Source organism: Lytechinus pictus, chromosome 13 (assembly GCF_037042905.1).
Source record: "Lytechinus pictus isolate F3 Inbred chromosome 13, Lp3.0, whole genome shotgun sequence".
In the NCBI taxonomy this organism is placed as follows: domain Eukaryota; kingdom Metazoa; phylum Echinodermata; class Echinoidea; order Temnopleuroida; family Toxopneustidae; genus Lytechinus; species Lytechinus pictus.
The window spans coordinates 20,038,136-20,063,175 of record NC_087257.1 but is presented as its reverse complement, the minus strand read 5'-3'; the positions used below and the strand labels follow the sequence as shown (position 1 = coordinate 20,063,175).

The following is a 25,040-nucleotide window of genomic DNA, read 5'->3' as shown; positions in this document are numbered from 1 at the left end:
CTACTACTCCTGCTTATACTACTAGTAGTCTAGTACTGCCTAGCTATTACCACCAGATCTACTTCATCTGATGATAATGATACAAATTGTATTTAAACTAGTGCAATCCATGGAAATTTCATGGGTGGTAGGCATTGCAAGCAAACAGTGTACAAGGAGTGTTGTGGCCCATTGGATTAGTCTTCTGACTTTGAAACAGAGGGCCGCGGGTTCGAATCCTAGCCATGCATTGCGAAATTTCCTTCGTCAAGAAATTTGTCCACATTGTGCTGCACTCAACCCAGGTGAAGTAAATAGGTACCTAGCAGGAATTCATTCCTTGAAATGCCAAAGGCTGCGGGGCTAAAGCCAGGGTAATAATATCCAGTTGAGCGCATAGGAATGTATTTGGCAGAGATATGCGCTATGTATTGTTGGTATTATAATTAAAAAAGGAGAAAAAAACATTGATTGTTGAAATAAAACATAATTATATCTATCTTCAGTAAATCAGATAAAAGTTCATAATGATGCACACTAGGCCCGTTTTGAAAGTCCATTTTTGATGCACGTGTACACGGCGTGTTTTTCGGTCGTGTACACGTGTACACGTTGTAAACACTCTGAGAGCGAGTTGTTTTCATGTCGACACGGACCTGCATCAACATGTCATTAAAAAGGGGGTCTATATAGCCTAAGTCACGGTTTTAAAGCTTACCAGAGAAGTTTGAAGTATCAATCCACAAAAATTGGTGCAAATTAAAAGTTTACTCAGCTTAGCAGCGCATTAAATTAATAAAGAATGCAAAAGAAAATCAGTGCAGGGCCCTGCTAGCGCCGACGCTCGTTGGATGCGCATTTTGTATACTGTACCGTACGTGCATGCACAGATCGCTGCAGAATTAAGTGTAACTGAAGTTATCGATTGATTTTCATTATTTTGTTGCCAATTTGAGGAGCGTTTGTTTGTAGGCTTGTAGCACATGTGTACGAGCGTATAACACGTAAGTTGTAGCAATGATCGCTGTTGCAATTGGTGATTCTCAAATTGGCTATGAGTGTGATTGAGCAACACTTTCGAGACCGGAGGCGGAGCAGACCCATTTCGTGGTACAAAAACTTGAGTCTCCAGAATGTATGTGGATTAAATCGGCGATTTTGGAAGTGAACTCACTCTAGATTAATTGAAATATATTGACATATTAGTAATTAGAATATGTGCAGTGTCTGAGAACTATGATTTAATGTGAGGCTGTGAGCTTGTTCACTGATTTTGTAGTCCCATGCAAGCTTTATGCAGATGCTACCGTGTACACGGTGATGGAATTTAGTACACGTGCACTGACTTGACCGTGCGTGTACACGTGTACACGTGTACCCGAAACGGGCCTAATGCACACATATTTAGCTACAGCTGTCATCAGTAGTGTGTTTGTATGACTCCTCCTTTTCTACTAATTGTCTTCTGATCTATATCTACTGCACAGAATTAGTTTTTTAAAGGATATTTTTTATATCAATTTTACACATTGAGATAATAGAGAATCAAAGTTAATATGAATCAGCACCCTTGCGTAACACTACCTCAGGTCCGCAACTACTCAAATCAGGTCAGGTTTACAACCCATAATGCACCATTCTGAGCAGTGTAGTCTTGTTTAGAGTACCCCTTGAACGATAAAACACTAATTCACCACTCAGTACAGTGCTTTCATACCAGAATATTTGATAATTATATTATATTATACCAAGTCACTATTCCTCTTGAACTTGAAGCATTTCAATTTCTCTATAGATTACCAAGTCACTATTCCTCTTGAAGCACTTCAATTTCTCTATAGATTACCAAGTCACTATTCCTCTTGAAGCATTTCAATTTTTCTATAGATACAAATAAGATTACATGTTAATTTATTATCCATATAGTAGATAGTTAAATTTCAAAATGTACATATCCTTAAAGCCCCTTTCACAATTGGTGGTGCGACTGCTTACAACTGTTGCGATTCTGTGCAACATATATTGTGACCAAATGATCGCACGAGCAATCGTGATAGTCCCTTTAGACAGCTATTTATTAAATATGTTCAATGAGAGGCCACATGCAGTGTAGGTCAGTTATTCGCTTCTTCTTGTACATTCATCATCATGACATTGTATTTTATTTGTATAATTGTTGTATTTTTCTTGTTGTTATTTTTTGTTCAGTTGGACACCTCTGCATGTACGCCTGCTGAGCGTACCAGAGCTGTGTGATCATGTTGCCCACGCATGGCAAGTCGCAGATGAGTGGTACAATGCATACTGGGAACTCAGACGACATGAACCTGCCAAAGTGAGTCCTTTTAAATCAGTATTCCATTCATTGTACACATGGGCCCGTATTTTGAAGTTTAAGAGGTTTAAAGTTGTACAACAAGTATGGATTGCCAATATTGACATAATTCACTAACAGTAGAGTTACAATATTTCATCTCATATGACTCTTAAATCATTCCCAATTGTCTAAGAAGTAAGTATAAGATAATTATCTTCACCGTGAAGAATCAGGAAAGAGCACAGTAAACATAAGAAACGTACAATGTAATAAAAATGTTGACACCTTTGGCTTCCCATCACTTTAGCACGGAGTTAGACCATGGTCTATTTAAACCTGACATCATAATACAGGCCATGGAGTGCAGAACGGGCGGGGGGGGCTTCAGATCCCCCCACTCTTCATTTCATTTCAGTACATGTAAAATGTAATAATAACAAAAACCTATTAAATTACCACCTGATTTTGATTTTTTTTGCATGGTCAGCCCCCCCCCCCCCCCCACTTTCAAAACCTTCTGCAGCCTCTGACACACACTTGAATATTTAGTGTAATTATAGATACCCCCCACCCCCTCCAAAGAATGCTTGGTAAATTTCCATCATGATTTATTCACTATGATCATGAAATATTTTGTTTAATCATTATGTTTGTTTCATAGAGGAAGTACATTATCCAATAAACATGTACTTGGGATTCTTAATTTCTGCTATACTGTATGGCCCGTATTCTGATAGCAGGTTTAACTTAAACTCAGGTTTAAAGTTGAGGTTTAAGTATGGAGAGCCAATTGTTACATAAATCACTAACAGTAGAGATATCATATTTCAGCTCATTTGGCTCTCAAATCTTTCATAATTTTCTAGGAAGCATAAATAGATTATTGTCTTCACCATCGATGAATCAGGAAAGAGCAAAGTAAACAAAAGAAACGTTCAACTTAATAAAAAAAATTGATACTTTTGGCTTCCCATACTTAAACAACAACTTTAAACCCGAGTTTAAATTAAACCTGACTTCAGAATACGGGCCTATGTGTTTATCCCCTCCCCTCTATCTCATCACCCTTCTCTTTTCTGCCCTTTTTTTTCTTTTCTTCTCTCTTTCTTTCTCTCTGTCTTTCTCCATCTCTCTCATCTCTCCGGCTTTCTCTCCATTCCCTACAGTTCTGTACATTCACCTGTCTGGTGTGTTTGACCATGGCTACCATTGGCTACTACATACCTGGAGTCCTCATCTCGTACATAATATGTAAGTATCAGGTGATTGTGTCAGGTGACTGTATCAGGTGACCTAGATGCCATCACAGAGCTTTCATCATAATATCAAGTTGAATTTCTAAGGATCTTCTTCAGAATACTATTACTAATTTAAAGTTTGTTACTTGAAAAGAAGTTGTCTTAGAAAGTCTTGTTCACTCTATTTATAGAGAAATATGATGGTTTACAACTCTTTTTTTTTACTATTCACTTCGAAGGATATTAGAGAAGAAAAGTTGTGAATCTAATTCTAACTAGATTTTAATTCGTCATGCGGACGAATTAGGTGGTCTGTCATGATTTTTCATTCATTGTCGGCTAATGTTGTATAAAATGAATCCCGGGAATGAATCATTCAGATATGATTGATAATCTTGATCATAGACATCAAAGGAATAAATTTTGACCATTGCTAAATGTGATTATAAATGTAGTGATGACAATCGTGATGATTATAATGATGGTGGTGATAATGCAATATGTTAAATACGAAATAAAGTTAGGAGCACGTAAAATGCCTTAAAAACTCTCCAAAAATCTCAGACGATTTTACCGAAATTGGCTTTCCAAAATTGCGCAATGAAAGGCGCCTTAATTTTCACAGCAGCTAATTTTTAATCGACAGTTTGATGTTTTTTATGCAAAATCTTGTTAAAAATTCTTTGTACTTTGAGCATTTTTTTTTTTAAATTTCACCCACTGACATTTCACAATGTCAGTGGGTATTAATTTCATAGAATACTTGAAAATTCATAGGTGATACTTTTTAAAAGCTAAAATATCTTAAATATTTTTGTTCAAATTTTCTGCTACATTTCAATAGATTTTAATGAGAAGTTTCATAATGCTATAATTTCACAGCATTCACATCAAAACTCATCAGTGATGTATTTGATAAAAGAACCAGATTTTTTTTTGTAAATGTTTGCCAAATTTCTGAAAATTTTTTAACATTTCAAATAATATTTTCCGTCAAAAATTTTCAATATCCATTTATTAATTGTGTATGACTTTGACATTTACTTGAAAATTCTTTCTTGATGATTTTTACTGAAAAAAGTCAGGTAAAAGATTCAAATACTGGCAATTTTCCCGCAAAATTTCGGGAACATGTGTAATTAACTAAATTGCACAATTTTTCATTTCACAGAAGGTACCTGAAAATTTGTTATACGTTATATTAAGTAAAAATGAACAAACAGAAAAAAATCCAGGAATTTCCGCAAAATGTCCGGAATGAAAATTTTCAACCCAATAGTGTTTAAATATTGCAGCGTTTACTAAAAAATACATAAATGATGTTTTACAATGTTAAAATTGCCCCTTAAAAAGTTCCGGCAAAATTACAAAAATTGTCCTACATAAAAAAATGCAAGGCAAGTGGGCTTGAAATTTTCAGGAAGACTGTACAATTGGTTAATAAAACATTTCTCTAAAGAATTTCGCAAAAATTACGTCCAGAAAAAATTTGCAAAAATTTAAACACATCATAACACATTGATGCTGTGGTCAAAAGTCAAAATTATTCACACGTTATTTGTAGACAATTGTCTTCACTATATCATATCAAAATTTGGAAGAAAACTGACAAGTAATAACGAAGATACGGTGAATTTTATATAGGCATATTTTTGCCCATTTACGCGCGCGTAATGCAAATTTGAATGGACGCGCATTCCCGTATTATTGGTCGTGAGAGGCTGAATGAGGTATCAAATTAATCAGAAGATAATGGACAATGGAAAGACATGAAAGAAATGATGACTCGAAGATGCATAACGATGGTAGGTGCAAGAAACCGCACGCATACCTGTGCGCGCGCAAATTCTTGACATGCTCAAAATGACCAGAAACGTACCCAAACTTGCATCACGGTCGATTTGGGGAAATTTAAAATTTTGACGCGCGCGTACGTGCGCGTCGTGACCTTTGCATGACCTCTGATGATATGTCCTGATGACCTGTCACCTGAACTTGATATGATGCAAATATGGATGATTTTTGATGATTAGTTGCGATGATATGATCAATCATTTAATTTTACAAAATGGCGCCTAGATGACGTCATCATGATTTGATAACCTTGAAAAGTTTCGATTCCCATGTCCATAATGATGCCCATACATGACATGAAAATCAAGGAAATTGACATGCCCGATTTTGAGATTGAGGTGGACAAAGATTTGGCAATAAAAATAAAGAAAATTCTGACGAATATAATAGGTGATCTGTCATCTTAATGACAGACCACCTAAAAAGGACCAAAAAAAAAAAAAAAAAAAAAAAGGGGTCCAGCGAGGTTTGAACCACCGAACCCTGGTATACCAGTCAGGTGTGTTATCCAGTCGGCCACAGTGTGTTCGACAAGCACAGAGAGCAAAATAGGAAACATATTGTCAACTTGACATTGAATGTACATTTTTGCAATTCCAAATTGGCATGATGACAAAACTCTACAAATTCTAGTTTTGAGAATAGTACAAGCTTTAAAATGAAACAGTGGAGATATTGTCTAAAGGATACATTCTAAGCTAAAACATATTGAAAATTTGGCGAGAACAGACCAAGATTTACGGAATTAAAATCAATTTAAATGACTGTGGTGACATCATGAAACAGAAAACGCTTGTTTTTAGTTCCGACGCCATTTTGATGACGTCACGATGTAATTAAGAGTCAAATGTGGCATGAAATCATATCTCCTATTCATACTCAATTCGAATATGAAAAGAAAAATTGGGGTCAACGGACTCCCTGAAGAGCTACAGTGAATTTTATATAGGCATATTTTTGCCCATTTACGCGCGCGTAATGCAAATTTGAATGGACGCGCATTCCCGTATTATTGGTCGTGAGAGGCTGAATGAGGTATCAAATTAATCAGAAGATAATGGACAATGGAAAGACATGAAAGAAATGATGACTCGAAGATGCATAACGATGGTAGGTGCAAGAAACCGCACGCATACCTGTGCGCGCGCAAATTCTTGACATGCTCAAAATGACCAGAAACGTACCCAAACTTGCATCACGGTCGATTTGGGGAAATTTAAAATTTTGACGCGCGCGTACGTGCGCGTCGTGACCTTTGCATGACCTCTGATGATATGTCCTGATGACCTGTCACCTGAACTTGATATGATGCAAATATGGATGATTTTTGATGATTAGTTGCGATGATATGATCAATCATTTAATTTTACAAAATGGCGCCTAGATGACGTCATCATGATTTGATAACCTTGAAAAGTTTCGATTCCCATGTCCATAATGATGCCCATACATGACATGAAAATCAAGGAAATTGACATGCCCGATTTTGAGATAGAGGTGGACAAAGATTTGGCAATAAAAATAAAGAAAATTCTGACGAATATAATAGGTGATCTGTCATCTTAATGACAGACCACCTAAAAAGTTCTGTCCAATGTACATGTAACTGTATTCTGATCAATACATATTCATCCAACTGCTGTATAGTGCACCTAATGATACTTTTGTACATACATGTATATGATGATATGGCAAGTTTCAGTCATCGAGAAGGATTTCCTTCCTATTCTTTCAGAGTTTTCGGTTTTAGGCCTTTCTCTGTATAAAATCATTGCTGTTAATCTGCTTTCAGAGGTTTGAACATTTTTTTAGACAAAAATATTTTCCACTAGCGGTAATTAATTTGTCTCTGTAATAATATGCATTATAGTATGAAAGTATATGTGCTTTTTTAATCTAGTATTTGATCATAGTAGATCCTCCCATGTATTGAGAATACTGTTCATGTTATATCACCTACCTAGATCATTGCTTAGAAAGACAGCTGGGAGATGAATCAATCTATAAATAAATCTTGCTATCCATGAAATTAAGCCTTCACAGAGTTTGCTCATATATTGCTAGTCTAGTTTTTAAGTTTCTAACATGTCTGAATTGTGCATATTCACAATATCAGAATAAAGTACATGTATATGCAATATAGTTCAGATCTAGCTATGTCAGAGGCATAAATTTTGACTGTGTGCAGTCAAGAATCCATCTCATTTTGTTTCTATTCTTTCCTATGTTAGTGATATGTCTGCTATTATGGCCTGCCTATCTATACCATGATGTGTCGGGTAAACTCTACACCAAACTACAGCCTTTCTTGAACCAGTTTGAACAGAGCATGGAGAGTTTAGAACGTAAAGAGAAACGTCAAAGACGTAAGTATTGTTCACATTCAACATGATAAGTAATGTTGGAGAAGGAAATGTTGCTATTTTTTGTAGTAGGAACCAGGCCTTGTTAAATTGAGCTAGCAACCATATGGGCTATTCCATGGTTACTCACGTTACATTTGGAGACACCTTGACTCATACTTGGAGCTGTAACTCCATTATTATTGATAGGAACTAAACATCTCTTTATCACAACATAGTACGCAGTCTGACTATCCTTTGTATAAAAACAAAACTTGGGAAATTTCATTATGCTCCTGGCAAATCTTTGAAATGTGTCGGTTACTCATGTTACATGATTTGGACATGCATAAAATGAAAAGTGGACATAAGTGAAAAGTGTCCTCATGCAAGGCTTTTATGAAAGTTGATTATATCCATTTCAAAGAAGTATATTAGGGAGACAAATTTGTATATAATTAAAAAAATAAAGAACACATGGTTTTTACAAGGGGTGCAGATAAAGTGGTTACTCACGTTACGGTTCAGATGGGCTATATGTACAAAGACACATTGAGCTCATGTCCACCAACCTATGGAATTGCCCATATGTAAATTTTTATTATTGATTGTAAATATTACTTAGGCATATTTTTTTAATGTTACATCCCTAGATGTGTCCTAGAAGCATTCACAAATAAACCACATTGCTGGTAGTGAGTCCGATCACATGAATATTTCTCTCTGAAAAGGTAGACAGTGCTAAAATAAAGTTATGGCAATCTATTTATATATAAGATTCCGGGGGGGGGGGGGGGGGGCTTCCTATACCCCTACTGCCGATTACATATTAGAATCTTGTCTATGAGAGTTGCAAGGGATGGGGGGGTCCTGTACCCTTACTGCCTTTTATCTGTCTATTAGAGTGTAAGAGATAAGGGGGTGGTTACTTCATCCCAACTTCATATTTGATTTGATGTGATTTATTGTTTTCTTCTGCATTGATAACATTCGTACACAATACAATTTCCATTACGTAACAAACATATTGTCTGCTTATTAGAGTGTAAGAGATAAGGGGGGGGGGGTCCTATATCCCAACTGTCTGTCTATTAGAGTGTAAGAGATAAGGGTGGGGGGGGGGGTCCTATATCCCAACTGCCTATTGTCTGTCTATTAGAGTGTAAGAGGTAAGGGTGGGGGGGGGGGGGGTCCTACATGTATATCCCAACTGCCTATTGTCTGTCTATTAGAGTGTAAGAGATAAGGGTGGGGGGGGGGGGTTCCTACATGTACATTATATCCCAACTGCCTACATGTATTGTCTGTCTATTAGAGTGTAAGAGTGGGAGCTTATTTGGCAATCCAAGTTGTAAATATTTCATTTTATTTGTCTGAATAATTCGAACCAAATTAAAAACATAAAGTACTCTTATATGTTTTAACAGAGCTCACCCTGATGTAATTCCACAATATTATTGTTCAAAATGAAATAAAACAACACATTGATTCTATTTGATATTTCATACCTTTATTTTGTAGTAACACTTTGCCAAGTTGTTGGTTGATTCTGGCTGAATCCAATCTACTCCCGATATAATGAGCAGGGATATATTAAAGGAGATTTCATTATAACGAGCCAATTCTTCTGGTACCAATTTTTAACATGTGTCTAAAATTTATGATGAGAATAAGAAGATAATCGGCTTGGTCTCAAGCACCTTGTTATAATTTGAGTTGATTGTAGAATCTGTATATTTTGTCATTCCCACAGAAATTTCCTGTGGGTCTAATAGAATATTTTTTATGGTCCAATAGAGGTTTTCTGTTGGTCCAATAGAATTATTCTGTTGGTCCAATAGAAGTTTCCTGTGGGTCTTACAAAATATTTTTGATGGTCCAATAGAGGTTTTCTGTTTGTCCAATAGAATTATTCTGTTGGTCCAATAGAAGTTTCCTGTGGGCCAAATAGAATATTTTTGATGGTCCAATAGAGGTTTTCTGTTGGTCCAATAGAAGTTTCCTGTGGGTCAAATAGAATATATTTTTGATGTTCCAATAGAGGTTTTCTGTTGGTCCAATAGAAGTTTCCTGTGGGTCTAATATAATATTTTTTATGGTCCAATACAGGTTTTCTGTTGGTCCAATAGAAGTTTCCTGTGGGTTTTAGAGAATATTTTTGATGGTCCAATAGAGGTTTTCTGTTGGTCCAATAGAATTATTCTGTTGGTCCAATAGAAGTTTCCTGTGGGTCTTGCAGAATATTTTGATGGTCCAATAGAAGTTTTCTGTTGGTCAAATAGAATTATTCTGTTGGTCCAATAGAAGTTTCCTGTGGGTCAAATAGAATATTTTTGATGGCCCAATAGAGGTTTTCTGTTGGTCCAATAGAATTATTCTGACAGTCCAATAGAAGTTTCCTGTGGGTCTTACAGAATATTTTTGATGGTCCAATAGAGGTTTTCTGTTGGTCCAATAGAAGTTTCCTGTGGGCCAAATATAATATTTTTGATGGTCCAATAGAGGTTTTCTGTTGGTCCAATAGAATTATTCTGACAGTCCAATAGAAGTTTCCTGTGGGTCTTATAGAATATTTGATGGTCCAATAGAGGTTTTCTGTTGGTCCAATAGAATTATTCTGTTGGTCCAATAGAAGTTTCCTATGGGTCAAATATAATATTTTTGATGGTCCAATAGAGGTTTTCTGTTGGTCCAATAGAAGTTTCCTGTGGGTCAAATAGAATATGTTTTTATGTTCCAATAGAGGTTTTCTGTTGGTCCAATAGAATTATTCTGACAGTCCAATAGAAGTTTCCTGTGGGACTAATAGAATATTTTTAATGGTCCAATAGAGGTTTTCTGTTGGTCCAATAGAATTATTCTGTTGGTCCAATAGAAGTTTCCTGTGGGTCTTACAGAATATTTTTGATGGTCCAATAGAGGTTTTCTGTTGGTCCAATAAAATTATTCTGTTGGTCCAGTAGAAGTTTCCTATGGGTCAAATATAATATTTTTGATGGTCGAATAGAGGTTTTCTGTTGGTCCAATAGAAGTTTCCTGTGGGTCAAATAGAATATTTTTGATGGCCCAATAGAGGTTTTCTGTTGGTCCAATAGAATTATTCTGACAGTCCAATAGAAGTTTCCTGTGGGTCTTACAGAATATTTTTGATGGTCCAATAGAGGTTTTCTGTTGGTCCAATATAATTATTCTGTTGGTCCAATAGAAGTTTTCTGTGGGCCAAATATAAAATTTTTGATGGTCAAATAGAGGTTTTCTGTTGGTCCAATAGAATTATTCTGTTGGTCCAATAGAAGTTTCCTATGGGTCAAATATAATATTTTTGATGGTCCAATAGAGGTTTTCTGTTGGTCCAATAGAATTATTCTGTTGGTCCAATAGAAGTTTCCTGTGGGTCAAATAGAATATTTTTGATGGTCCAATAGAAGTTTTCTTTCGGTCCAATATAATTATTCTGTTGGTCCAATAGAAGTTTCCTGTGGGTCAAATAGAATATTTTTGATGTTCCAATAGAGGTTTTCTGTTGGTCCAATAGAATTATTCTGTTGTTCCAATAGAAGTTTCCTGTGGGTCTGATAGAATATTTTTGATGTTCCAATAGAAGTTTTCTGTCAGTCCAATAGAATTATTCTGTTGGTCCAATAGAAGTTTCCTGTGGGTCTAATAGAATATTTTTGATGGTCCAATAGAAGTTTTCTATCGGTCCAATAGAAGTTTTCTATCAGTCCAATAGAATTATTCTGTTGGTCCAATAGAAGTTTCCTGTGGGTCAAATATAATATTTTTGATGGTCCAATAGAGGGTGTTTGTTGGTCCAATATAGTTATTTTGTTGGTCCAATAGAAGTTTCCTGTGGGTCTTATAGAATATTTCTGTTGTTCAAATAGAAGTTTTCTGTCGGTCCATATAAATTACCTGTTGGTCCATTAGATTTCTTCTATGGGTCCATTAGATGTTTTCTGTTGGTCCAACATAGATTATATTTAACCAGCAGAAATTTTCTGTTGGTCTATCAGCATTTTTCTGTAGGTGGATGTTGGTCCAATAGATATTTTGTAATGGTTCTGTGGGTCCCATATTTCATAAACTATTAGACTCCAACAGCTCTAATGGTCCATTAGGCTATTGGACCATAATGGAATTTCGCCCTGGGCTAGGGGGGGGGGGGAGTTCCTAAATACCAACTGCCTATTGTCTGTCGATTAGAGTGTAAGAGATGAGGGGGGTTCCTATATCCCAACTGCATAGTCTGTCTATTAGAGTTGAGATGAGGGTGGGGGGATCCTATATCCCAACTGCATATTTTCTATCTTTATTAAAGAGTGTAAGGTTTTCTGTTGGTCCAATAAAATTATTCTGTTGGTCCAGTAGAAGTTTCCTATGGGTCAAATATAATATTTTTGATGGTCGAATAGAGGTTTTCTGTTGGTCCAATAGAAGTTTCCTGTGGGTCAAATAGAATATTTTTGATGGCCCAATAGAGGTTTTCTGTTGGTCCAATAGAATTATTCTGACAGTCCAATAGAAGTTTCCTGTGGGTCTTACAGAATATTTTTGATGGTCCAATAGAGGTTTTCTGTTGGTCCAATATAATTATTCTGTTGGTCCAATAGAAGTTTTCTGTGGGCCAAATATAAAATTTTTGATGGTCAAATAGAGGTTTTCTGTTGGTCCAATAGAATTATTCTGACAGTCTAATAGAAGTTTCCTGTGGGTCTTATAGAATATTTTGATGGTCCAATAGAGGTTTTCTGTTGGTCCAATAGAAGTTTCCTATGGGTCAAATATAATATTTTTGATGGTCCAATAGAGGTTTTCTGTTGGTCCAATAGAATTATTCTGTTGGTCCAATAGAAGTTTCCTGTGGGTCAAATAGAATATTTTTGATGGTCCAATAGAAGTTTTCTTTCGGTCCAATATAATTATTCTGTTGGTCCAATAGAAGTTTCCTGTGGGTCTGATAGAATATTTTTGATGTTCCAATAGAAGTTTTCTGTCAGTCCAATAGAATTATTCTGTTGGTCCAATAGAAGTTTCCTGTGGGTCTAATAGAATATTTTTGATGGTCCAATAGAAGTTTTCTATCGGTCCAATAGAAGTTTTCTATCAGTCCAATAGAATTATTCTGTTGGTCCAATAGAAGTTTCCTGTGGGTCAAATATAATATTTTTGATGGTCCAATAGAGGGTGTTTGTTGGTCCAATATAGTTATTTTGTTGGTCCAATAGAAGTTTCCTGTGGGTCTTATAGAATATTTTTGATGGTCCAATAGAGGTTTTCTGTTAGTCCAATAGAAGTTTCATGCGGGTCTAATAGAATACTTTTGATGTTCCCATAGAAGTTTCCTGTTATTCGAATATAATTTTTTTTGTAGGTCCAATAGAAGTTTTCTGTTGTTCAAATAGAAGTTTTCTGTCGGTCCATATAAATTACCTGTTGGTCCATTAGATTTCTTCTATGGGTCCATTAGATGTTTTCTGTTGGTCCAACATAGATTATATTTAACCAGCAGAAATTTTCTGTTGGTCTATCAGCATTTTTCTGTAGGTGGATGTTGGTCCAATAGATATTTTGTAATGGTTCTGTGGGTCCCATATTTCATAAACTATTAGACTCCAACAGCTCTAATGGTCCATTAGGCTATTGGACCATAATGGAATTTCGCCCTGGGCTAGGGGGGGGGGGGAGTTCCTAAATACCAACTGCCTATTGTCTGTCGATTAGAGTGTAAGAGATGAGGGGGGTTCCTATATCCCAACTGCATAGTCTGTCTATTAGAGTTGAGATGAGGGTGGGGGGATCCTATATCCCAACTGCATATTTTCTATCTTTATTAAAGAGTGTAAGAGATCAGGGTGGGGGCCTTCCTATACCCATTCTGCATACTATCTTTGTATTAGAGTGGAATTAAGGGATAGGGGGACAGGGGGGGGGGGCTCAATCTTACATGTATACCCATACTGCCTATTATCTGTATATGAGAGTGCAAGGGAAGGAATAAGGGTGTGGGGCTTCATATACCCTAGACAGCTGGCAGCCGTCTGTTTCGAGGAGTTTTGTAACATTTTTTAATTTTTTTAAATTTCTCCTCATACACAGACGGCTCGCTATCGTGCAGCCACCATTAGGGGACTTACAATGCAAAATCCCCCCGTCGGGGCTCTTCAATTTTTGTCTTTAATGAATCAAACATTTGAAAATTAACGCGACCGAAATGCAAATTAATATTCCCTCTTGGCATTAATTGCCAAAAATCGGGGAAAATCAAGTTAAAAGGAACAAAAACAGTGACTTACCTCGGCTGTTGCGCAACTTCACTGCCCTGTTTTATCCGTACTTAATACATAAACATATGGCCATTGAGTCCCCTGTACAGATCGCGCTAGAACTTCGGTCTCTGTATTTGGTGAGTGAGGCCAACGGAGTTCAGCTGAGCAACCAACAGAACAGAGACCGAAGCTTTTGGTCTACATATACCCTTACTGCCTATCATCTGTCAATGAGGGAATGAGAGCGAGAGGGATCGGGTGTGCTTCCCCTACCGCTACTGCCTGTTACCTGCATATGAGAGTGCAAGGGAAGGAATAGAGGTTTTGATTTGCCTTATCTAGATCATGGTGCTGTAGGAAATGGATATGCATAATGAGCACTAATGTGTGCAACAGTTGTTTGGTGATTATCTGAGAATTATCTCCTTTATGTGTGCATCCTGTTTGGGTATTTATTTGGGGTTATATGTGTTTTGATATCAGATTAGATCTGAGTATTGATAAATAGTTTTGATTTTACAGAACTGAAAGTAATTCCATTGTACATGTATAAGTCCCAAAGTGCAATTCAGAATAGCAGTTTGTTTCTGGATGCCAAATGATGCAAATCTTTCAAATGTTGTATTATAACATGGTGATATGGATGTTAATCAAATTATTGGCTGAAATCTATTACGTGACCATTCATTTTATGTCAGGTAACAAGAAACTGTAATCACTGGTACTCATGACCATGTAACTTTTGACGGTTTCCATGGCAAAGAGGAATAGTGTAGTATGTTTCACGGTTCACCAGGTATCTTTCTTGGGCAAGTGTTGGTCCTGAAAGGACCACCCAAACTCGACGTTTTCGACAAGTGTGTTCTTGTCGTCTCCATTCTCCAGAAGACGACAAGAACACACTTGTCAAAACGTCGAGTTTGTGTGGTCCTTTTCAGGACCAACACTAGCCCAGGAAAGATACATGGTACCGTGAAACCTACTACACTACTCATGACCGGTTAGGCTGGTCATTGCTCTGAAATCAGGATGGTTTATCTAATATAAGAATCCAAATCACTATCTAATAAAAACATATGATACACATCATTATTCTTGGGCATCCTTTTTCTCTTTCTCTTCCTCTGCTGCTAGGTCTGAAGAGAACCACTCGCAATGCAGAAGGCGGTGAAGAAACAAGCTCGGATAGTGAACTGAATGAATTCTGTCCTACACCTGGTCCTGCTGTGGATGCAGCGTTATCCCATGCAGCTCGTGTGTTTGGAAGCACCCCTTCGTCAAGCCGTTTGGGAACCCCTACTTACGGGTTGATTGGAGATCTTATACCAAGAGGGGCATCAATAGAATTCACTGATGATGGTATGCTCTTTATAGTGATGATGATGATTATGATAATGATAATAGTAGTATTAATAATGATAATAAAAATAATCGTAATAATAATGACAATTATAGTAATAATGATAATGATAATTAATGATGATGATATTAGTGATAATAAGATTTATAGAGTGCCATCTATCTAGAAATATCTATTCTAAGGAGCACTTTTAAAGGACAAGTCCACCCCAACAAAAAGCTGATTTGAATAGAAAGAGAAAAATCAAACAAGCAAAGCACTGAAAATTTCATCAAAATCGGATGTAAAATAAGAAAGTTATGACATTTTAAAGTTTCGCTTAATTCACAAAACAGTTATATGCACATCCTGTTCTGTTTGCAAATGAGGGAACTGATGAAATCACCCACTCACTATTTCTTTTGTATTTTATTATATGAAATATGAAATATTTTGATTTTCTTGTCACTGTCATGTGAAATAAAGTTTAATTCCTCCCTGAACACATGGAATTCCATTATTTTAACATTTTGTGGTTCAAGCAAGGGGGTCCTAATTGTCAAATTCGTAAAAATTGAAATATTGTATAATTCAAATAATAAAAAACAAAAGAAATAGTGAGTGAGTGACATCATCGACTCTCTCATTTGCATGTCACTGAGTTGAGCATATAGTTATTTTGTGAAAAATAAGCGGAACTTTAAATCGTCATAACTTTCTTATTTTACATCCAATTTTGATGAAGTTTTCAGCGTTATTCATGTTTGATTTTTCTCTATTTATATAAATCAACTTTTTTTCTGGGGTGGACTTGACATTTAATATTACTTGGCTGAAGTTCGAAATGCCATTTCCAGCACTGTGCTTTCAATGAATTAATCCTGCCAGGTACCCATATGAATTACTGTACCTTTGGAACAGTTATGAAATGTAGCATGTGTTGGTTAATTATTCTAATGCCGAACCAAAATGATGTGTATTGTTTGTTTTATAAGATAGTGATGGATATCCTTGTTATCTGATTAAATATCATCATTTTAAAACATGACCGGTCAGTAGAGCCAATCATTAGTAATAAGCAAACTTGAATGTTAGCCAAAATAAATGACAGGTCATGTGATGAACTCATTTTTGATAAAGGAATGGTGTCCTACATATGTGCCATTCATGAATTCTTGAAAATGAGTTTGGATTGAATACTATTATTACTACAGTGGATACGATGTTAATTCATAATAAATTGGTTGCTTATCTGAATCTTTCAGAGCTGAACACGGACAACGAATCACGTAACATATTACATGGTTTGACAGAGATGCCTTCATATCAGGACCGTGCTTTGGATCCCAGCGGAGATGAACTAGACTCACGGTCAACTGGTAATCTTCTAGATGGTAAGACCGATGATCCTACAAGATTGCGACCTCCATCAGATCTCTTTGGTATGTCCACCGATGATGACTTTGGTGACCATGAATTAGACACTCCAGAGTCACCTCTGGATGACCTTCTGCAGCCTCGTCTACACGAAAGGAAACCCCGCAGCTCTAATCTAGCAGCTGAAAGTAGCACCCAGTCCTTGCCTCCTGCCGCTGCTCAACTCCTCTCACAAACTGTAGCAGCTGTTATGTCAGAAGCCATTACCTCATTTGCCGGGCTTGGCAATCCCACCGCTGCCACTGTCGAGAAACAATCCGTGAAGCATCCAACGTTGCCTGTGAAATCTGTTCAGTTGTCAGGTCCTACAGACTCTGATGCAATACCAAGTGGTCTTACCCCGTCTCCACAGTCAGATGAAGAGCTTGCCGAGTTTGAAATGCTTGATAGTTCAGAGTTAGATGAAGAGAGATCGCCTTCTACCGAGAACAGTCCCGGAGCCATCAATGCTGGTATTACTTATCTGTCTTCCTTATTCTCCAGGAGAAAATAGAAATCAGTTAGACCTTGGAAGCAGTCTAGAAGATTGATAGATCATGTAGGATACCATGCAATGCTTCTAGTTTGGCACACATTTTCGATCTATCTTATTAAACTCAAGGTATATCAATTATTTTGAATTAAACCTACCCTGTATGCAAAAGTTGACCGATAACTTTTGATAATGTAAAATTGGACGGGTCAAATTTGAAACCGTGCCAGGGTTTATTCAGCCACGCATGCTGCATTCACTGTTACCCATTAGGCGGAATGAGATTCACTAATGCCAAGTGCTTTGTCTGTTCCAATAAAGCAAGTTCACCTGCACTTTTATTCATTCATCAGGGGATTCTCCCCAGTGACTTATAGCTGTGCAGTGCTACATTACCTGAGGGGTATAACGGAATGAGTTTTCAAAACAATATCACGATGAATGCTTCGTAATCTTACGAAGTGTTGCAATCAATCTTGAATTGCCATTGATCTCAATTGTGTAATTCATAGATGTGTTGTAGATCAATCACAATTTAAGTTTTATTTAAGCCTTTTTCAAATCTTTTTAAGAAAGGACCTAGGTAGCATGATTATCAAAGGTGGTTGTATGCCTCTATATCCCTGGCTATTTATTCAGCTATTTCAAATGTTTACGTAACAACATATGTTTATTTACTAGCAATATAATCTCTAGAAAGTTATCAGATTCTCCTGAACTGAACAAATCACAATATAAAGTACATATTGAAATGAAATTTAAAAAAAACTAACCAGCGGCCTGTTGCAGAAAGAGTTGCATTAAAACGCATGTCAAAATATCAAGTTTTGAATACACGCTTTTGATTGGTTGAAATCAAGTTGCGTTTCTTGCAACTCTTTCTGCGGCAGACCACAGATTATATCATTACATTGTTTGGTGCAATTAAGGTGACTTGATATTATTCCAAATAATTGATGCAAATTTACAACAAATCAGATATTTAAATAAATTTTGTCTCTTTAGGTGAGCTTTTAACAGATATTTAAAATCCAATTTAAAGTGATCATGAATGTGAAGAAAACTATATTGATTGATATTTTTATATCGAGGGAAATCATGTCTCATTAATTAGAAGATATTAGTGAATCTAACCCCTCCCGACCCTCAATTAATTATTTAAGCATTATATATAATCGTGATCGATAATGCCATCAATCTCTATTGGTGGTAGATCTACAGTATACACTCCTTCATTACCAGTGGCAGAGTGAGAAATACAAGGGTGGCGGGCGAATTTGCCATATGACAGCCCAAGTTGCCCCTAAAATTCTCAGAATGGCATGCTTTGGGGTGACCATCTTTTCTAAAGTCATCCTAAGATCTGCCACAAGCTGTACTTTAATAATATTTAGAAAAAGAATGTTTTGAAATATGGCAGAATTATATTTGCATTTACTGTATAATTGCTCGTTGCCCCTCAAAAGTAGCCATTGGGGATTTTTCATAATTGCAAAAAGAGACTGATTCTGCAATTGGTAAATCCATATAAAATACAAGTCAAATCACAATAGACAGCTGAGAGGTTTTTGTCAAAAGTTGTTGGACCGGCATCTGAGTAGTGATTGCGAAAACACCCGGTGAAAATTACAAAAAAAAACAAAATACAGCAGTTCCCCCAGTGTGGAAAAAAAAAACCCTGAAAAAATGAAAATTATTTCCCAACGTGACCAGTGGTGAGCTAGATCACTACTAGCGACTGTACATGTGCTATGGATAAGAAATATTGGAAACGTCTGAATGACATGATACTGATTGTTAGCGCTATTTATCGCTCTCCATCACAAGCGAGGATAATGTTTGAAGCTGCTCAAAGAATTTTAAGATTGAAATCAAATTCACTTTGTTGAGTGCTGCTGTATTGGTGATTTGATAGGTGGGGTGTTATGTGCTTTTTCTCTTTTTTATCAATTTTTGTGTAGAAGGGCAAAGGTCGTCTATACTATTGAAATGCAAATGTATATATGTATACATGTACATCTGTTTCAGGCAGGTTTGAGTTATTTCACGTCGAAAGGGTCCATAAATGCTAACGCGTTATGTCTGCTTAAAGGACATGCCTTTGCTGTTGACCTTAATACTTTTTAAAACCATAATGCACATCTGTATTGCTGGTATGATGTATCCCTATACAAGAGACAGTCATTGGAATATATGTATAAAGGCCACCGCACACCTTACGACCCGACTGGTCTACGACTGGCTTGCGACTGAGTGAGGGGAGATATGACGTCACAGCTCTTGTCAGCTTGAGAGTCGCAGACCGGTCAGAGACAAGTCGGAAGGATTTGCCATGTCGAATCCTTATGACTGGATTGCAAGCTTAATCCAACTTCCAGCCAATCAGACAGCAGAGTTGCACAGCGTGTATATGATGAACAATGCGCATACACAGTAGTAAGCGCATTTTCTCAGTTGCTATGGCAAAAAGCAAAAAGCGCATGCGTGAGTTGCAGACAGCATGGATGTAGGATCACAAGGTGTGCGGTGTCGAGGCTTATGACTACCTTGCGTTTCATCTCCCCTCACTCAGTGGCAAGCCAGTCGCAGACCAGTCGGGTCGTAAGGTGTGTGGTGGCCTTAAGACATATGGGGGGTGCAAGAAACTTCAATTGCATATGAAGTCCCAAAAGTATGCATAATTGGAGTTGCAAGATAGTCGAGTTGCAATTGAACACAAATCAACTACATTTGTATTTATTCAATGGATTTATGCTTGAATTTTAGCACTAAAGCCTGATTTGGAATCAAACATGAATTACATTGACCCCAAAACAAGCACAAGTTTTAAAACTTCAAAGGCTTTATTATCCAGTCATGGTTTAACAACCCCTAACATGATTTTAATGCAAAATCAGTTTGATTTTTCGGGACAAAACATGGTTGTTTTGGAAGGAAATGTTTCAAATTATTCTATCCTCAAAAGGCAGTGAAAAAATATCAGGCTAATTCTCGAGAAGTTAGGACATGATCATTGATATGATGTCAGAACTTTGTCTTTTCATCTTTGGACTGTAGTGGTTTTTTTTTCAAGAGGTGAAAGGTCGTGTTTATTTGTATAAGAGGAGCGGTTTGTTGTGTTTATTTCTGAGCACTATGGCCCATATTCTTAAGCCCAGTTTAGCCTAAATTGTTTAATTTGTGTGTAGCCAAATGTGACACTTATCTCCAATAGTAGAGCTCCTAGCTGCATGTGAGCAATCTTGGCATTCAAGATATCAATAATTTTCGAGAACTTCAACTGACATATAGCATACTGTTCATCACCTTTTATCTTGGGAAAGAGTTCAGGAAACATAAGATGAATCCACTCTAAGCTAAGTTTTTACATTGTTGAATTCCCATTATTTTAGCACAGAATTTGACGGTAGTTAAAGTAACAACAGACCTAGGGTACGGGCCTATAAATATTTCAAAGCTTTGCTGCGTTATGTCTTTTTAACAAGCCTACTTTTTTATTGTGTTTTCAAGTTATAAATGTCACATGATTTTAAATATCTTATTTTTATAAATAACATTTTAATAGTTGAATATTAATTAGAGGGGATTACATGTCATGTAGGAGTGAGATACAATATTATTGTGATATAATACATGTAGATAAATGTGAAACTCATATTTATATTTTACTGGTTCATGTATGTTATGAAGTATGATTTTAGTTATATACCATGTAGAAAATGCTGCATTTTATTTTTCAAAACATTGAGTGCTGATTTTAATTGAAAATATTGAGGTATTAGAATTCATTTTTAAAGTAAATATACGTTAAATTTGACTTTTGTTTGAATTATATCAAATGACAGAGGAATTTGTTGATGTGGTTGGGAAGGATTTGTGAACTTTATCAAAAATGAGTCATTATCTTTCCAATGGTTGTTTTCTCAAATTACTTGATCTTAAGGTTTTTATTTTCAACAAATTTATTAAATTATAAAATCCTAAAGAGAATTAAATTAATCATGGATGGATAAGAAAGAAAAAACAATATGGAAGGTGAAAAAAGAGAGAGATTAGAAAGTCAGAAAGAATGAGTTGTAGAGATATATATATATATATATATAGATGAGGATTAGGAAAGAGATATTAGAATGGTATTCATTTTATAAGAAAGTTGTCACTTATTTTATCACATAAATTATATGAAAAATTTTGAGCTATTGATTCAAAGCTCATTTCATTTTGAAAGTGCAATGTTTTATCAGCTGCAGTAAATATCAGGTCCACCACCAAAAATCTACTATAGATGTGAATAAATCAAGAAATCGAACAAGCCCCACACAAGGCTGAAAATTTAATCAAATTCTTATGTAAAATAGCAAAGTTGCAGCATTTTAAAATTTCACATATTTTTACTTAATAATTGTATGCACAGCACGGATCGTATGCAAATGAGGGAGCTGATTAATGATGTCACCGACTTTTGAATTTTATAATGTGAAAGGAAATATTTGTATTTTTTTTACTTCTTGTAAAGAGAAACAAGCTTTAACTTATTAAAGGCCCCTGAAACGTGAAACTGTCTTTATGAGAACTCATTGTAGCGTTTCACTATCATCAGATGCACAGTAAGAAACTCAAAGTACAATAGAATTAGCGAGTGTGTGGCATCAATTCTCTTTAATATCAAACATATTGCGCGTCTTGAAATAAACCAAAATTTTGAAGCTCCTTTTGAGTTTTTAAATTAAAATCCCCTACAATTTTCCATCTCCATATCAAATCTTGAACCCATACTCGCATGTATTGTATGTCAATGGTAGTAGTTTCTTGAATATTTATTTAGTATTTTATTTATTCTTTAAATGTTATTGTGAGAGGTTTGCATCCTATGTTAATATTATATATAGTCCATTTCATCTTAGATTAAATTGATATTGTAATATGAAAATACATGCCTTTACAGGACGTAGTTTTAGTACAGAAGAACTGAGATCATGAGAACAGATAAACAACACACAATGGATCATTATTTGATCATTTCAAACACCTTTTTTGTGGTTTGTACAATATTCTCTTTGGAAATATATGTAGTATATTTTTTTAGATTACTGTGCTTTTAAGATTTTTAAACCTTTTCAGTTGTATTGTAAGATTTGACCGATTGTTTTATTGGAAATATGTTACTTCTGGTAAAGGTTTTGCTAATTTCCATTTCTATTTATTGGAAACTTCTGATATCAATCTGTTAAATCTTCCATGTGAACAAGTATTTTATCATTTAAACAACAATGTATAGACTTATTAGATATTTTTGCATTAAATCCTCTCACCATGCTTTTACTGTATCTTCACATTGACATAAAGAATTTGTTAAAAATATAATTAACAATTTAAAAACCAGTTTGAATATCATCATATTGGCTGTATTTGTGAGTTGTGATTCGAATGTGTTGCCATGGCACATCGGCCAACTTCGATCAATAAATGTGTGTCAATGATCATTGAGGAAGTCATTCACTAAAGCTCAGGGAAAGTAATTGATTGAAACCTAAATGTGTAAATTCACCCGTCTTTTTTCATATCATGTATGAAATCAATACTTCATTGGCTGCTGTGACTTTATATAGATAATTCTAATGAGAATAGAGATGAATTATTCATGTTACGCAATCTCGGAAAGACTTTAGTTCTGTTATGGGAAATAGGTTGAGTTTGTGTGAGATGTGTATTGTACTATTATCAATGTGTATGCATGGACAGAGAGTAATTAATAAAGGTGCATGAAGCACTATACAGTTATAAATACAAAATCCTGAGTTGTGCTGTGCATTCTTTGTTTTCTTTGGGAGCAATTCCAAATTCCTGATTCCGAATCTTTAAAAAAAAAAAAAAAAAGTACATGGGTCTAGTGTAAATATTTAATCACCTAAAAATACCAAAATGAGAAAACTTGTCATGAACTCATCTATTACTTCCCTCAAAGAATTTGATATTGTTCCTTATGGTGAAACTGTTACTTCCCTCAAAGAATTTGTTGTTTATGGTAAATGTTTGTTTCAATAATCAGTAATTCATTGCTTTGGTGTAATATATGATACTTATCAAAAGTAAGGTATGTCTGCAATGAATGAATCCATTCTGAAATGAGTTGAAGGGAGTAAAATACCTTGCAAAATAGCTTTTCGATTAACCTAGTAAACATGTTTAATAGAAACATTCTCTTGTTAATTATCAATTTTTGAATATATTTTGGAATGAATTTTACTTCAATTGTAAGATTAATCATGGACTCCAGCATTCGTTCATTGCAGCAGTACTACTTGGCAGCTCTGTACCTTGTTTATTCAAGCATAAACATACCCTTAAAATATCAATTGAGACCAGATCTAATCCTTTCAGGATATAGTGTTGTTTTTATGACAAGTTTTCTAATTAAATTGGCATTTTTTTTAGGTATTGGGTTATTGAACTCTTATAACTAAAAAATTTTTTAACAAAGCTACACCGAGAGATGAAATTCCGTAAAATGTGTAATCTGTCCCCCCCTCCCCTTCCCTGGCTACTGAGACTGTTCTCAATCAAGTATAAAGGTCACAATCAGAACATAATTATCTTTCACTGTCCAACCATCTTTTGGCCTGTAGCAACCTTGCAATTTTGCATGATTTCTGTGACATTTTGTTAAGAAATAACGTGGATGGGTGGCTTTCGCACTGCCCAAGTGCCTGATGGCAAGTGGTGCTTAGGCAAGAACATGCAGTCATTAAAAGTTTTCCCTTTATAATTAACACCCATAACAGTCGTTTGCTATCTTTTATTTTTGGAGCAGCCGACCAGTGAACCCCGATTGCATATTCAGTGTGTACATTGTCTATCTGGGGAACATTTCATTAATTTGTGACTTGGATGTTTTAACCAAAAAGTCTGTTTATTTAACAGTTGCTTCTCAATACGAAGGGAATTTGCCAGATGAAAAATGTTGATGAAACATTCCCCAGGGCAGTGTTCCATAGAAAAACTTATCGTTTTATCCGACAAGTATTTTTTTCCTGAGATTTACCGCAGTAATATTACCTCTCAGCCAATCAAGTTCAGGAAAGTTGTCGGATCCGATAACTTTTTGGTTGAAAAATGTTGATGAAATGCTCCTCAGGGGCCCCGTTGCATAAAAGTTACTGTTATGGTAACGTTGCCATCCGGTGGTAACTTCTATGGAATCCTTGATTCTGATTGGCTGTTGACCATTGTAACCATGGTAGTTACCGTTGGATGACAAAGTTACTAAACCCTTCAAAAAAAGTTTGGAATATCTGACTTGATCGATAATCCCTCCTCGGATTGATATCAATGAATAGATCATTTAATTATCTTTAAAATGATACCCTGCATGATATGATTATGGTTCACATGGAGGTGCAGTGCTTTGAAATATGGGGCAAGGTCAAAATTCAAAAGGACACAATATTGAAAGTCACTGTTCTATTTTTGTGTTGATAAGTGAGATTCTCAGCGGTTTCTTTTGTTTTCATGCACTTTAACATCAATGTTAACATGGAGATCTGTGAGATAACATGATTTGAGTCGTGGTTTGAAATACCCATGCATGTTTGTTTGTTCCATTATGTTTGCTTGTGCAGAGGTGTGTTGGATTCCATGTTAATGTGCATGAAAACAAGAGACCACTCAGAAACTCACTCATCACCACAGAAAAAAAAAGAACAATGACTTTCAATATTGTGTCATTTTGCAACTTTTGAATTTTAACTTTGCCCCACATTTCAAGGCCCTGCACCTCCATGTGAACCATAATC

The 25,040-nt window shown here is 35.8% G+C and overlaps 1 protein-coding gene across 1 annotated transcript in view; it reads left to right on the top strand.

Moving 5' to 3' along the window:
* The window catches only part of LOC129275121 (reticulophagy regulator 3-like), a 30,504-nt gene extending 11,473 nt beyond the window's left edge, over positions 1 to 19,031 (top strand). Inside the window, exons 4-8 of the mRNA XM_064108209.1 lie at positions 2,188 to 2,314; positions 3,463 to 3,547; positions 7,620 to 7,754; positions 15,134 to 15,358; positions 16,604 to 19,031. Coding sequence (XP_063964279.1) covers positions 2,188 to 2,314; positions 3,463 to 3,547; positions 7,620 to 7,754; positions 15,134 to 15,358; positions 16,604 to 17,268 — 1,237 coding nt within the window. The 3' untranslated portion in view covers positions 17,269 to 19,031. The remainder of the gene's footprint in view (positions 1 to 2,187; positions 2,315 to 3,462; positions 3,548 to 7,619; positions 7,755 to 15,133; positions 15,359 to 16,603) is intronic.
* The last annotated feature ends 6,009 nt before the right edge of the window (positions 19,032 to 25,040 follow it).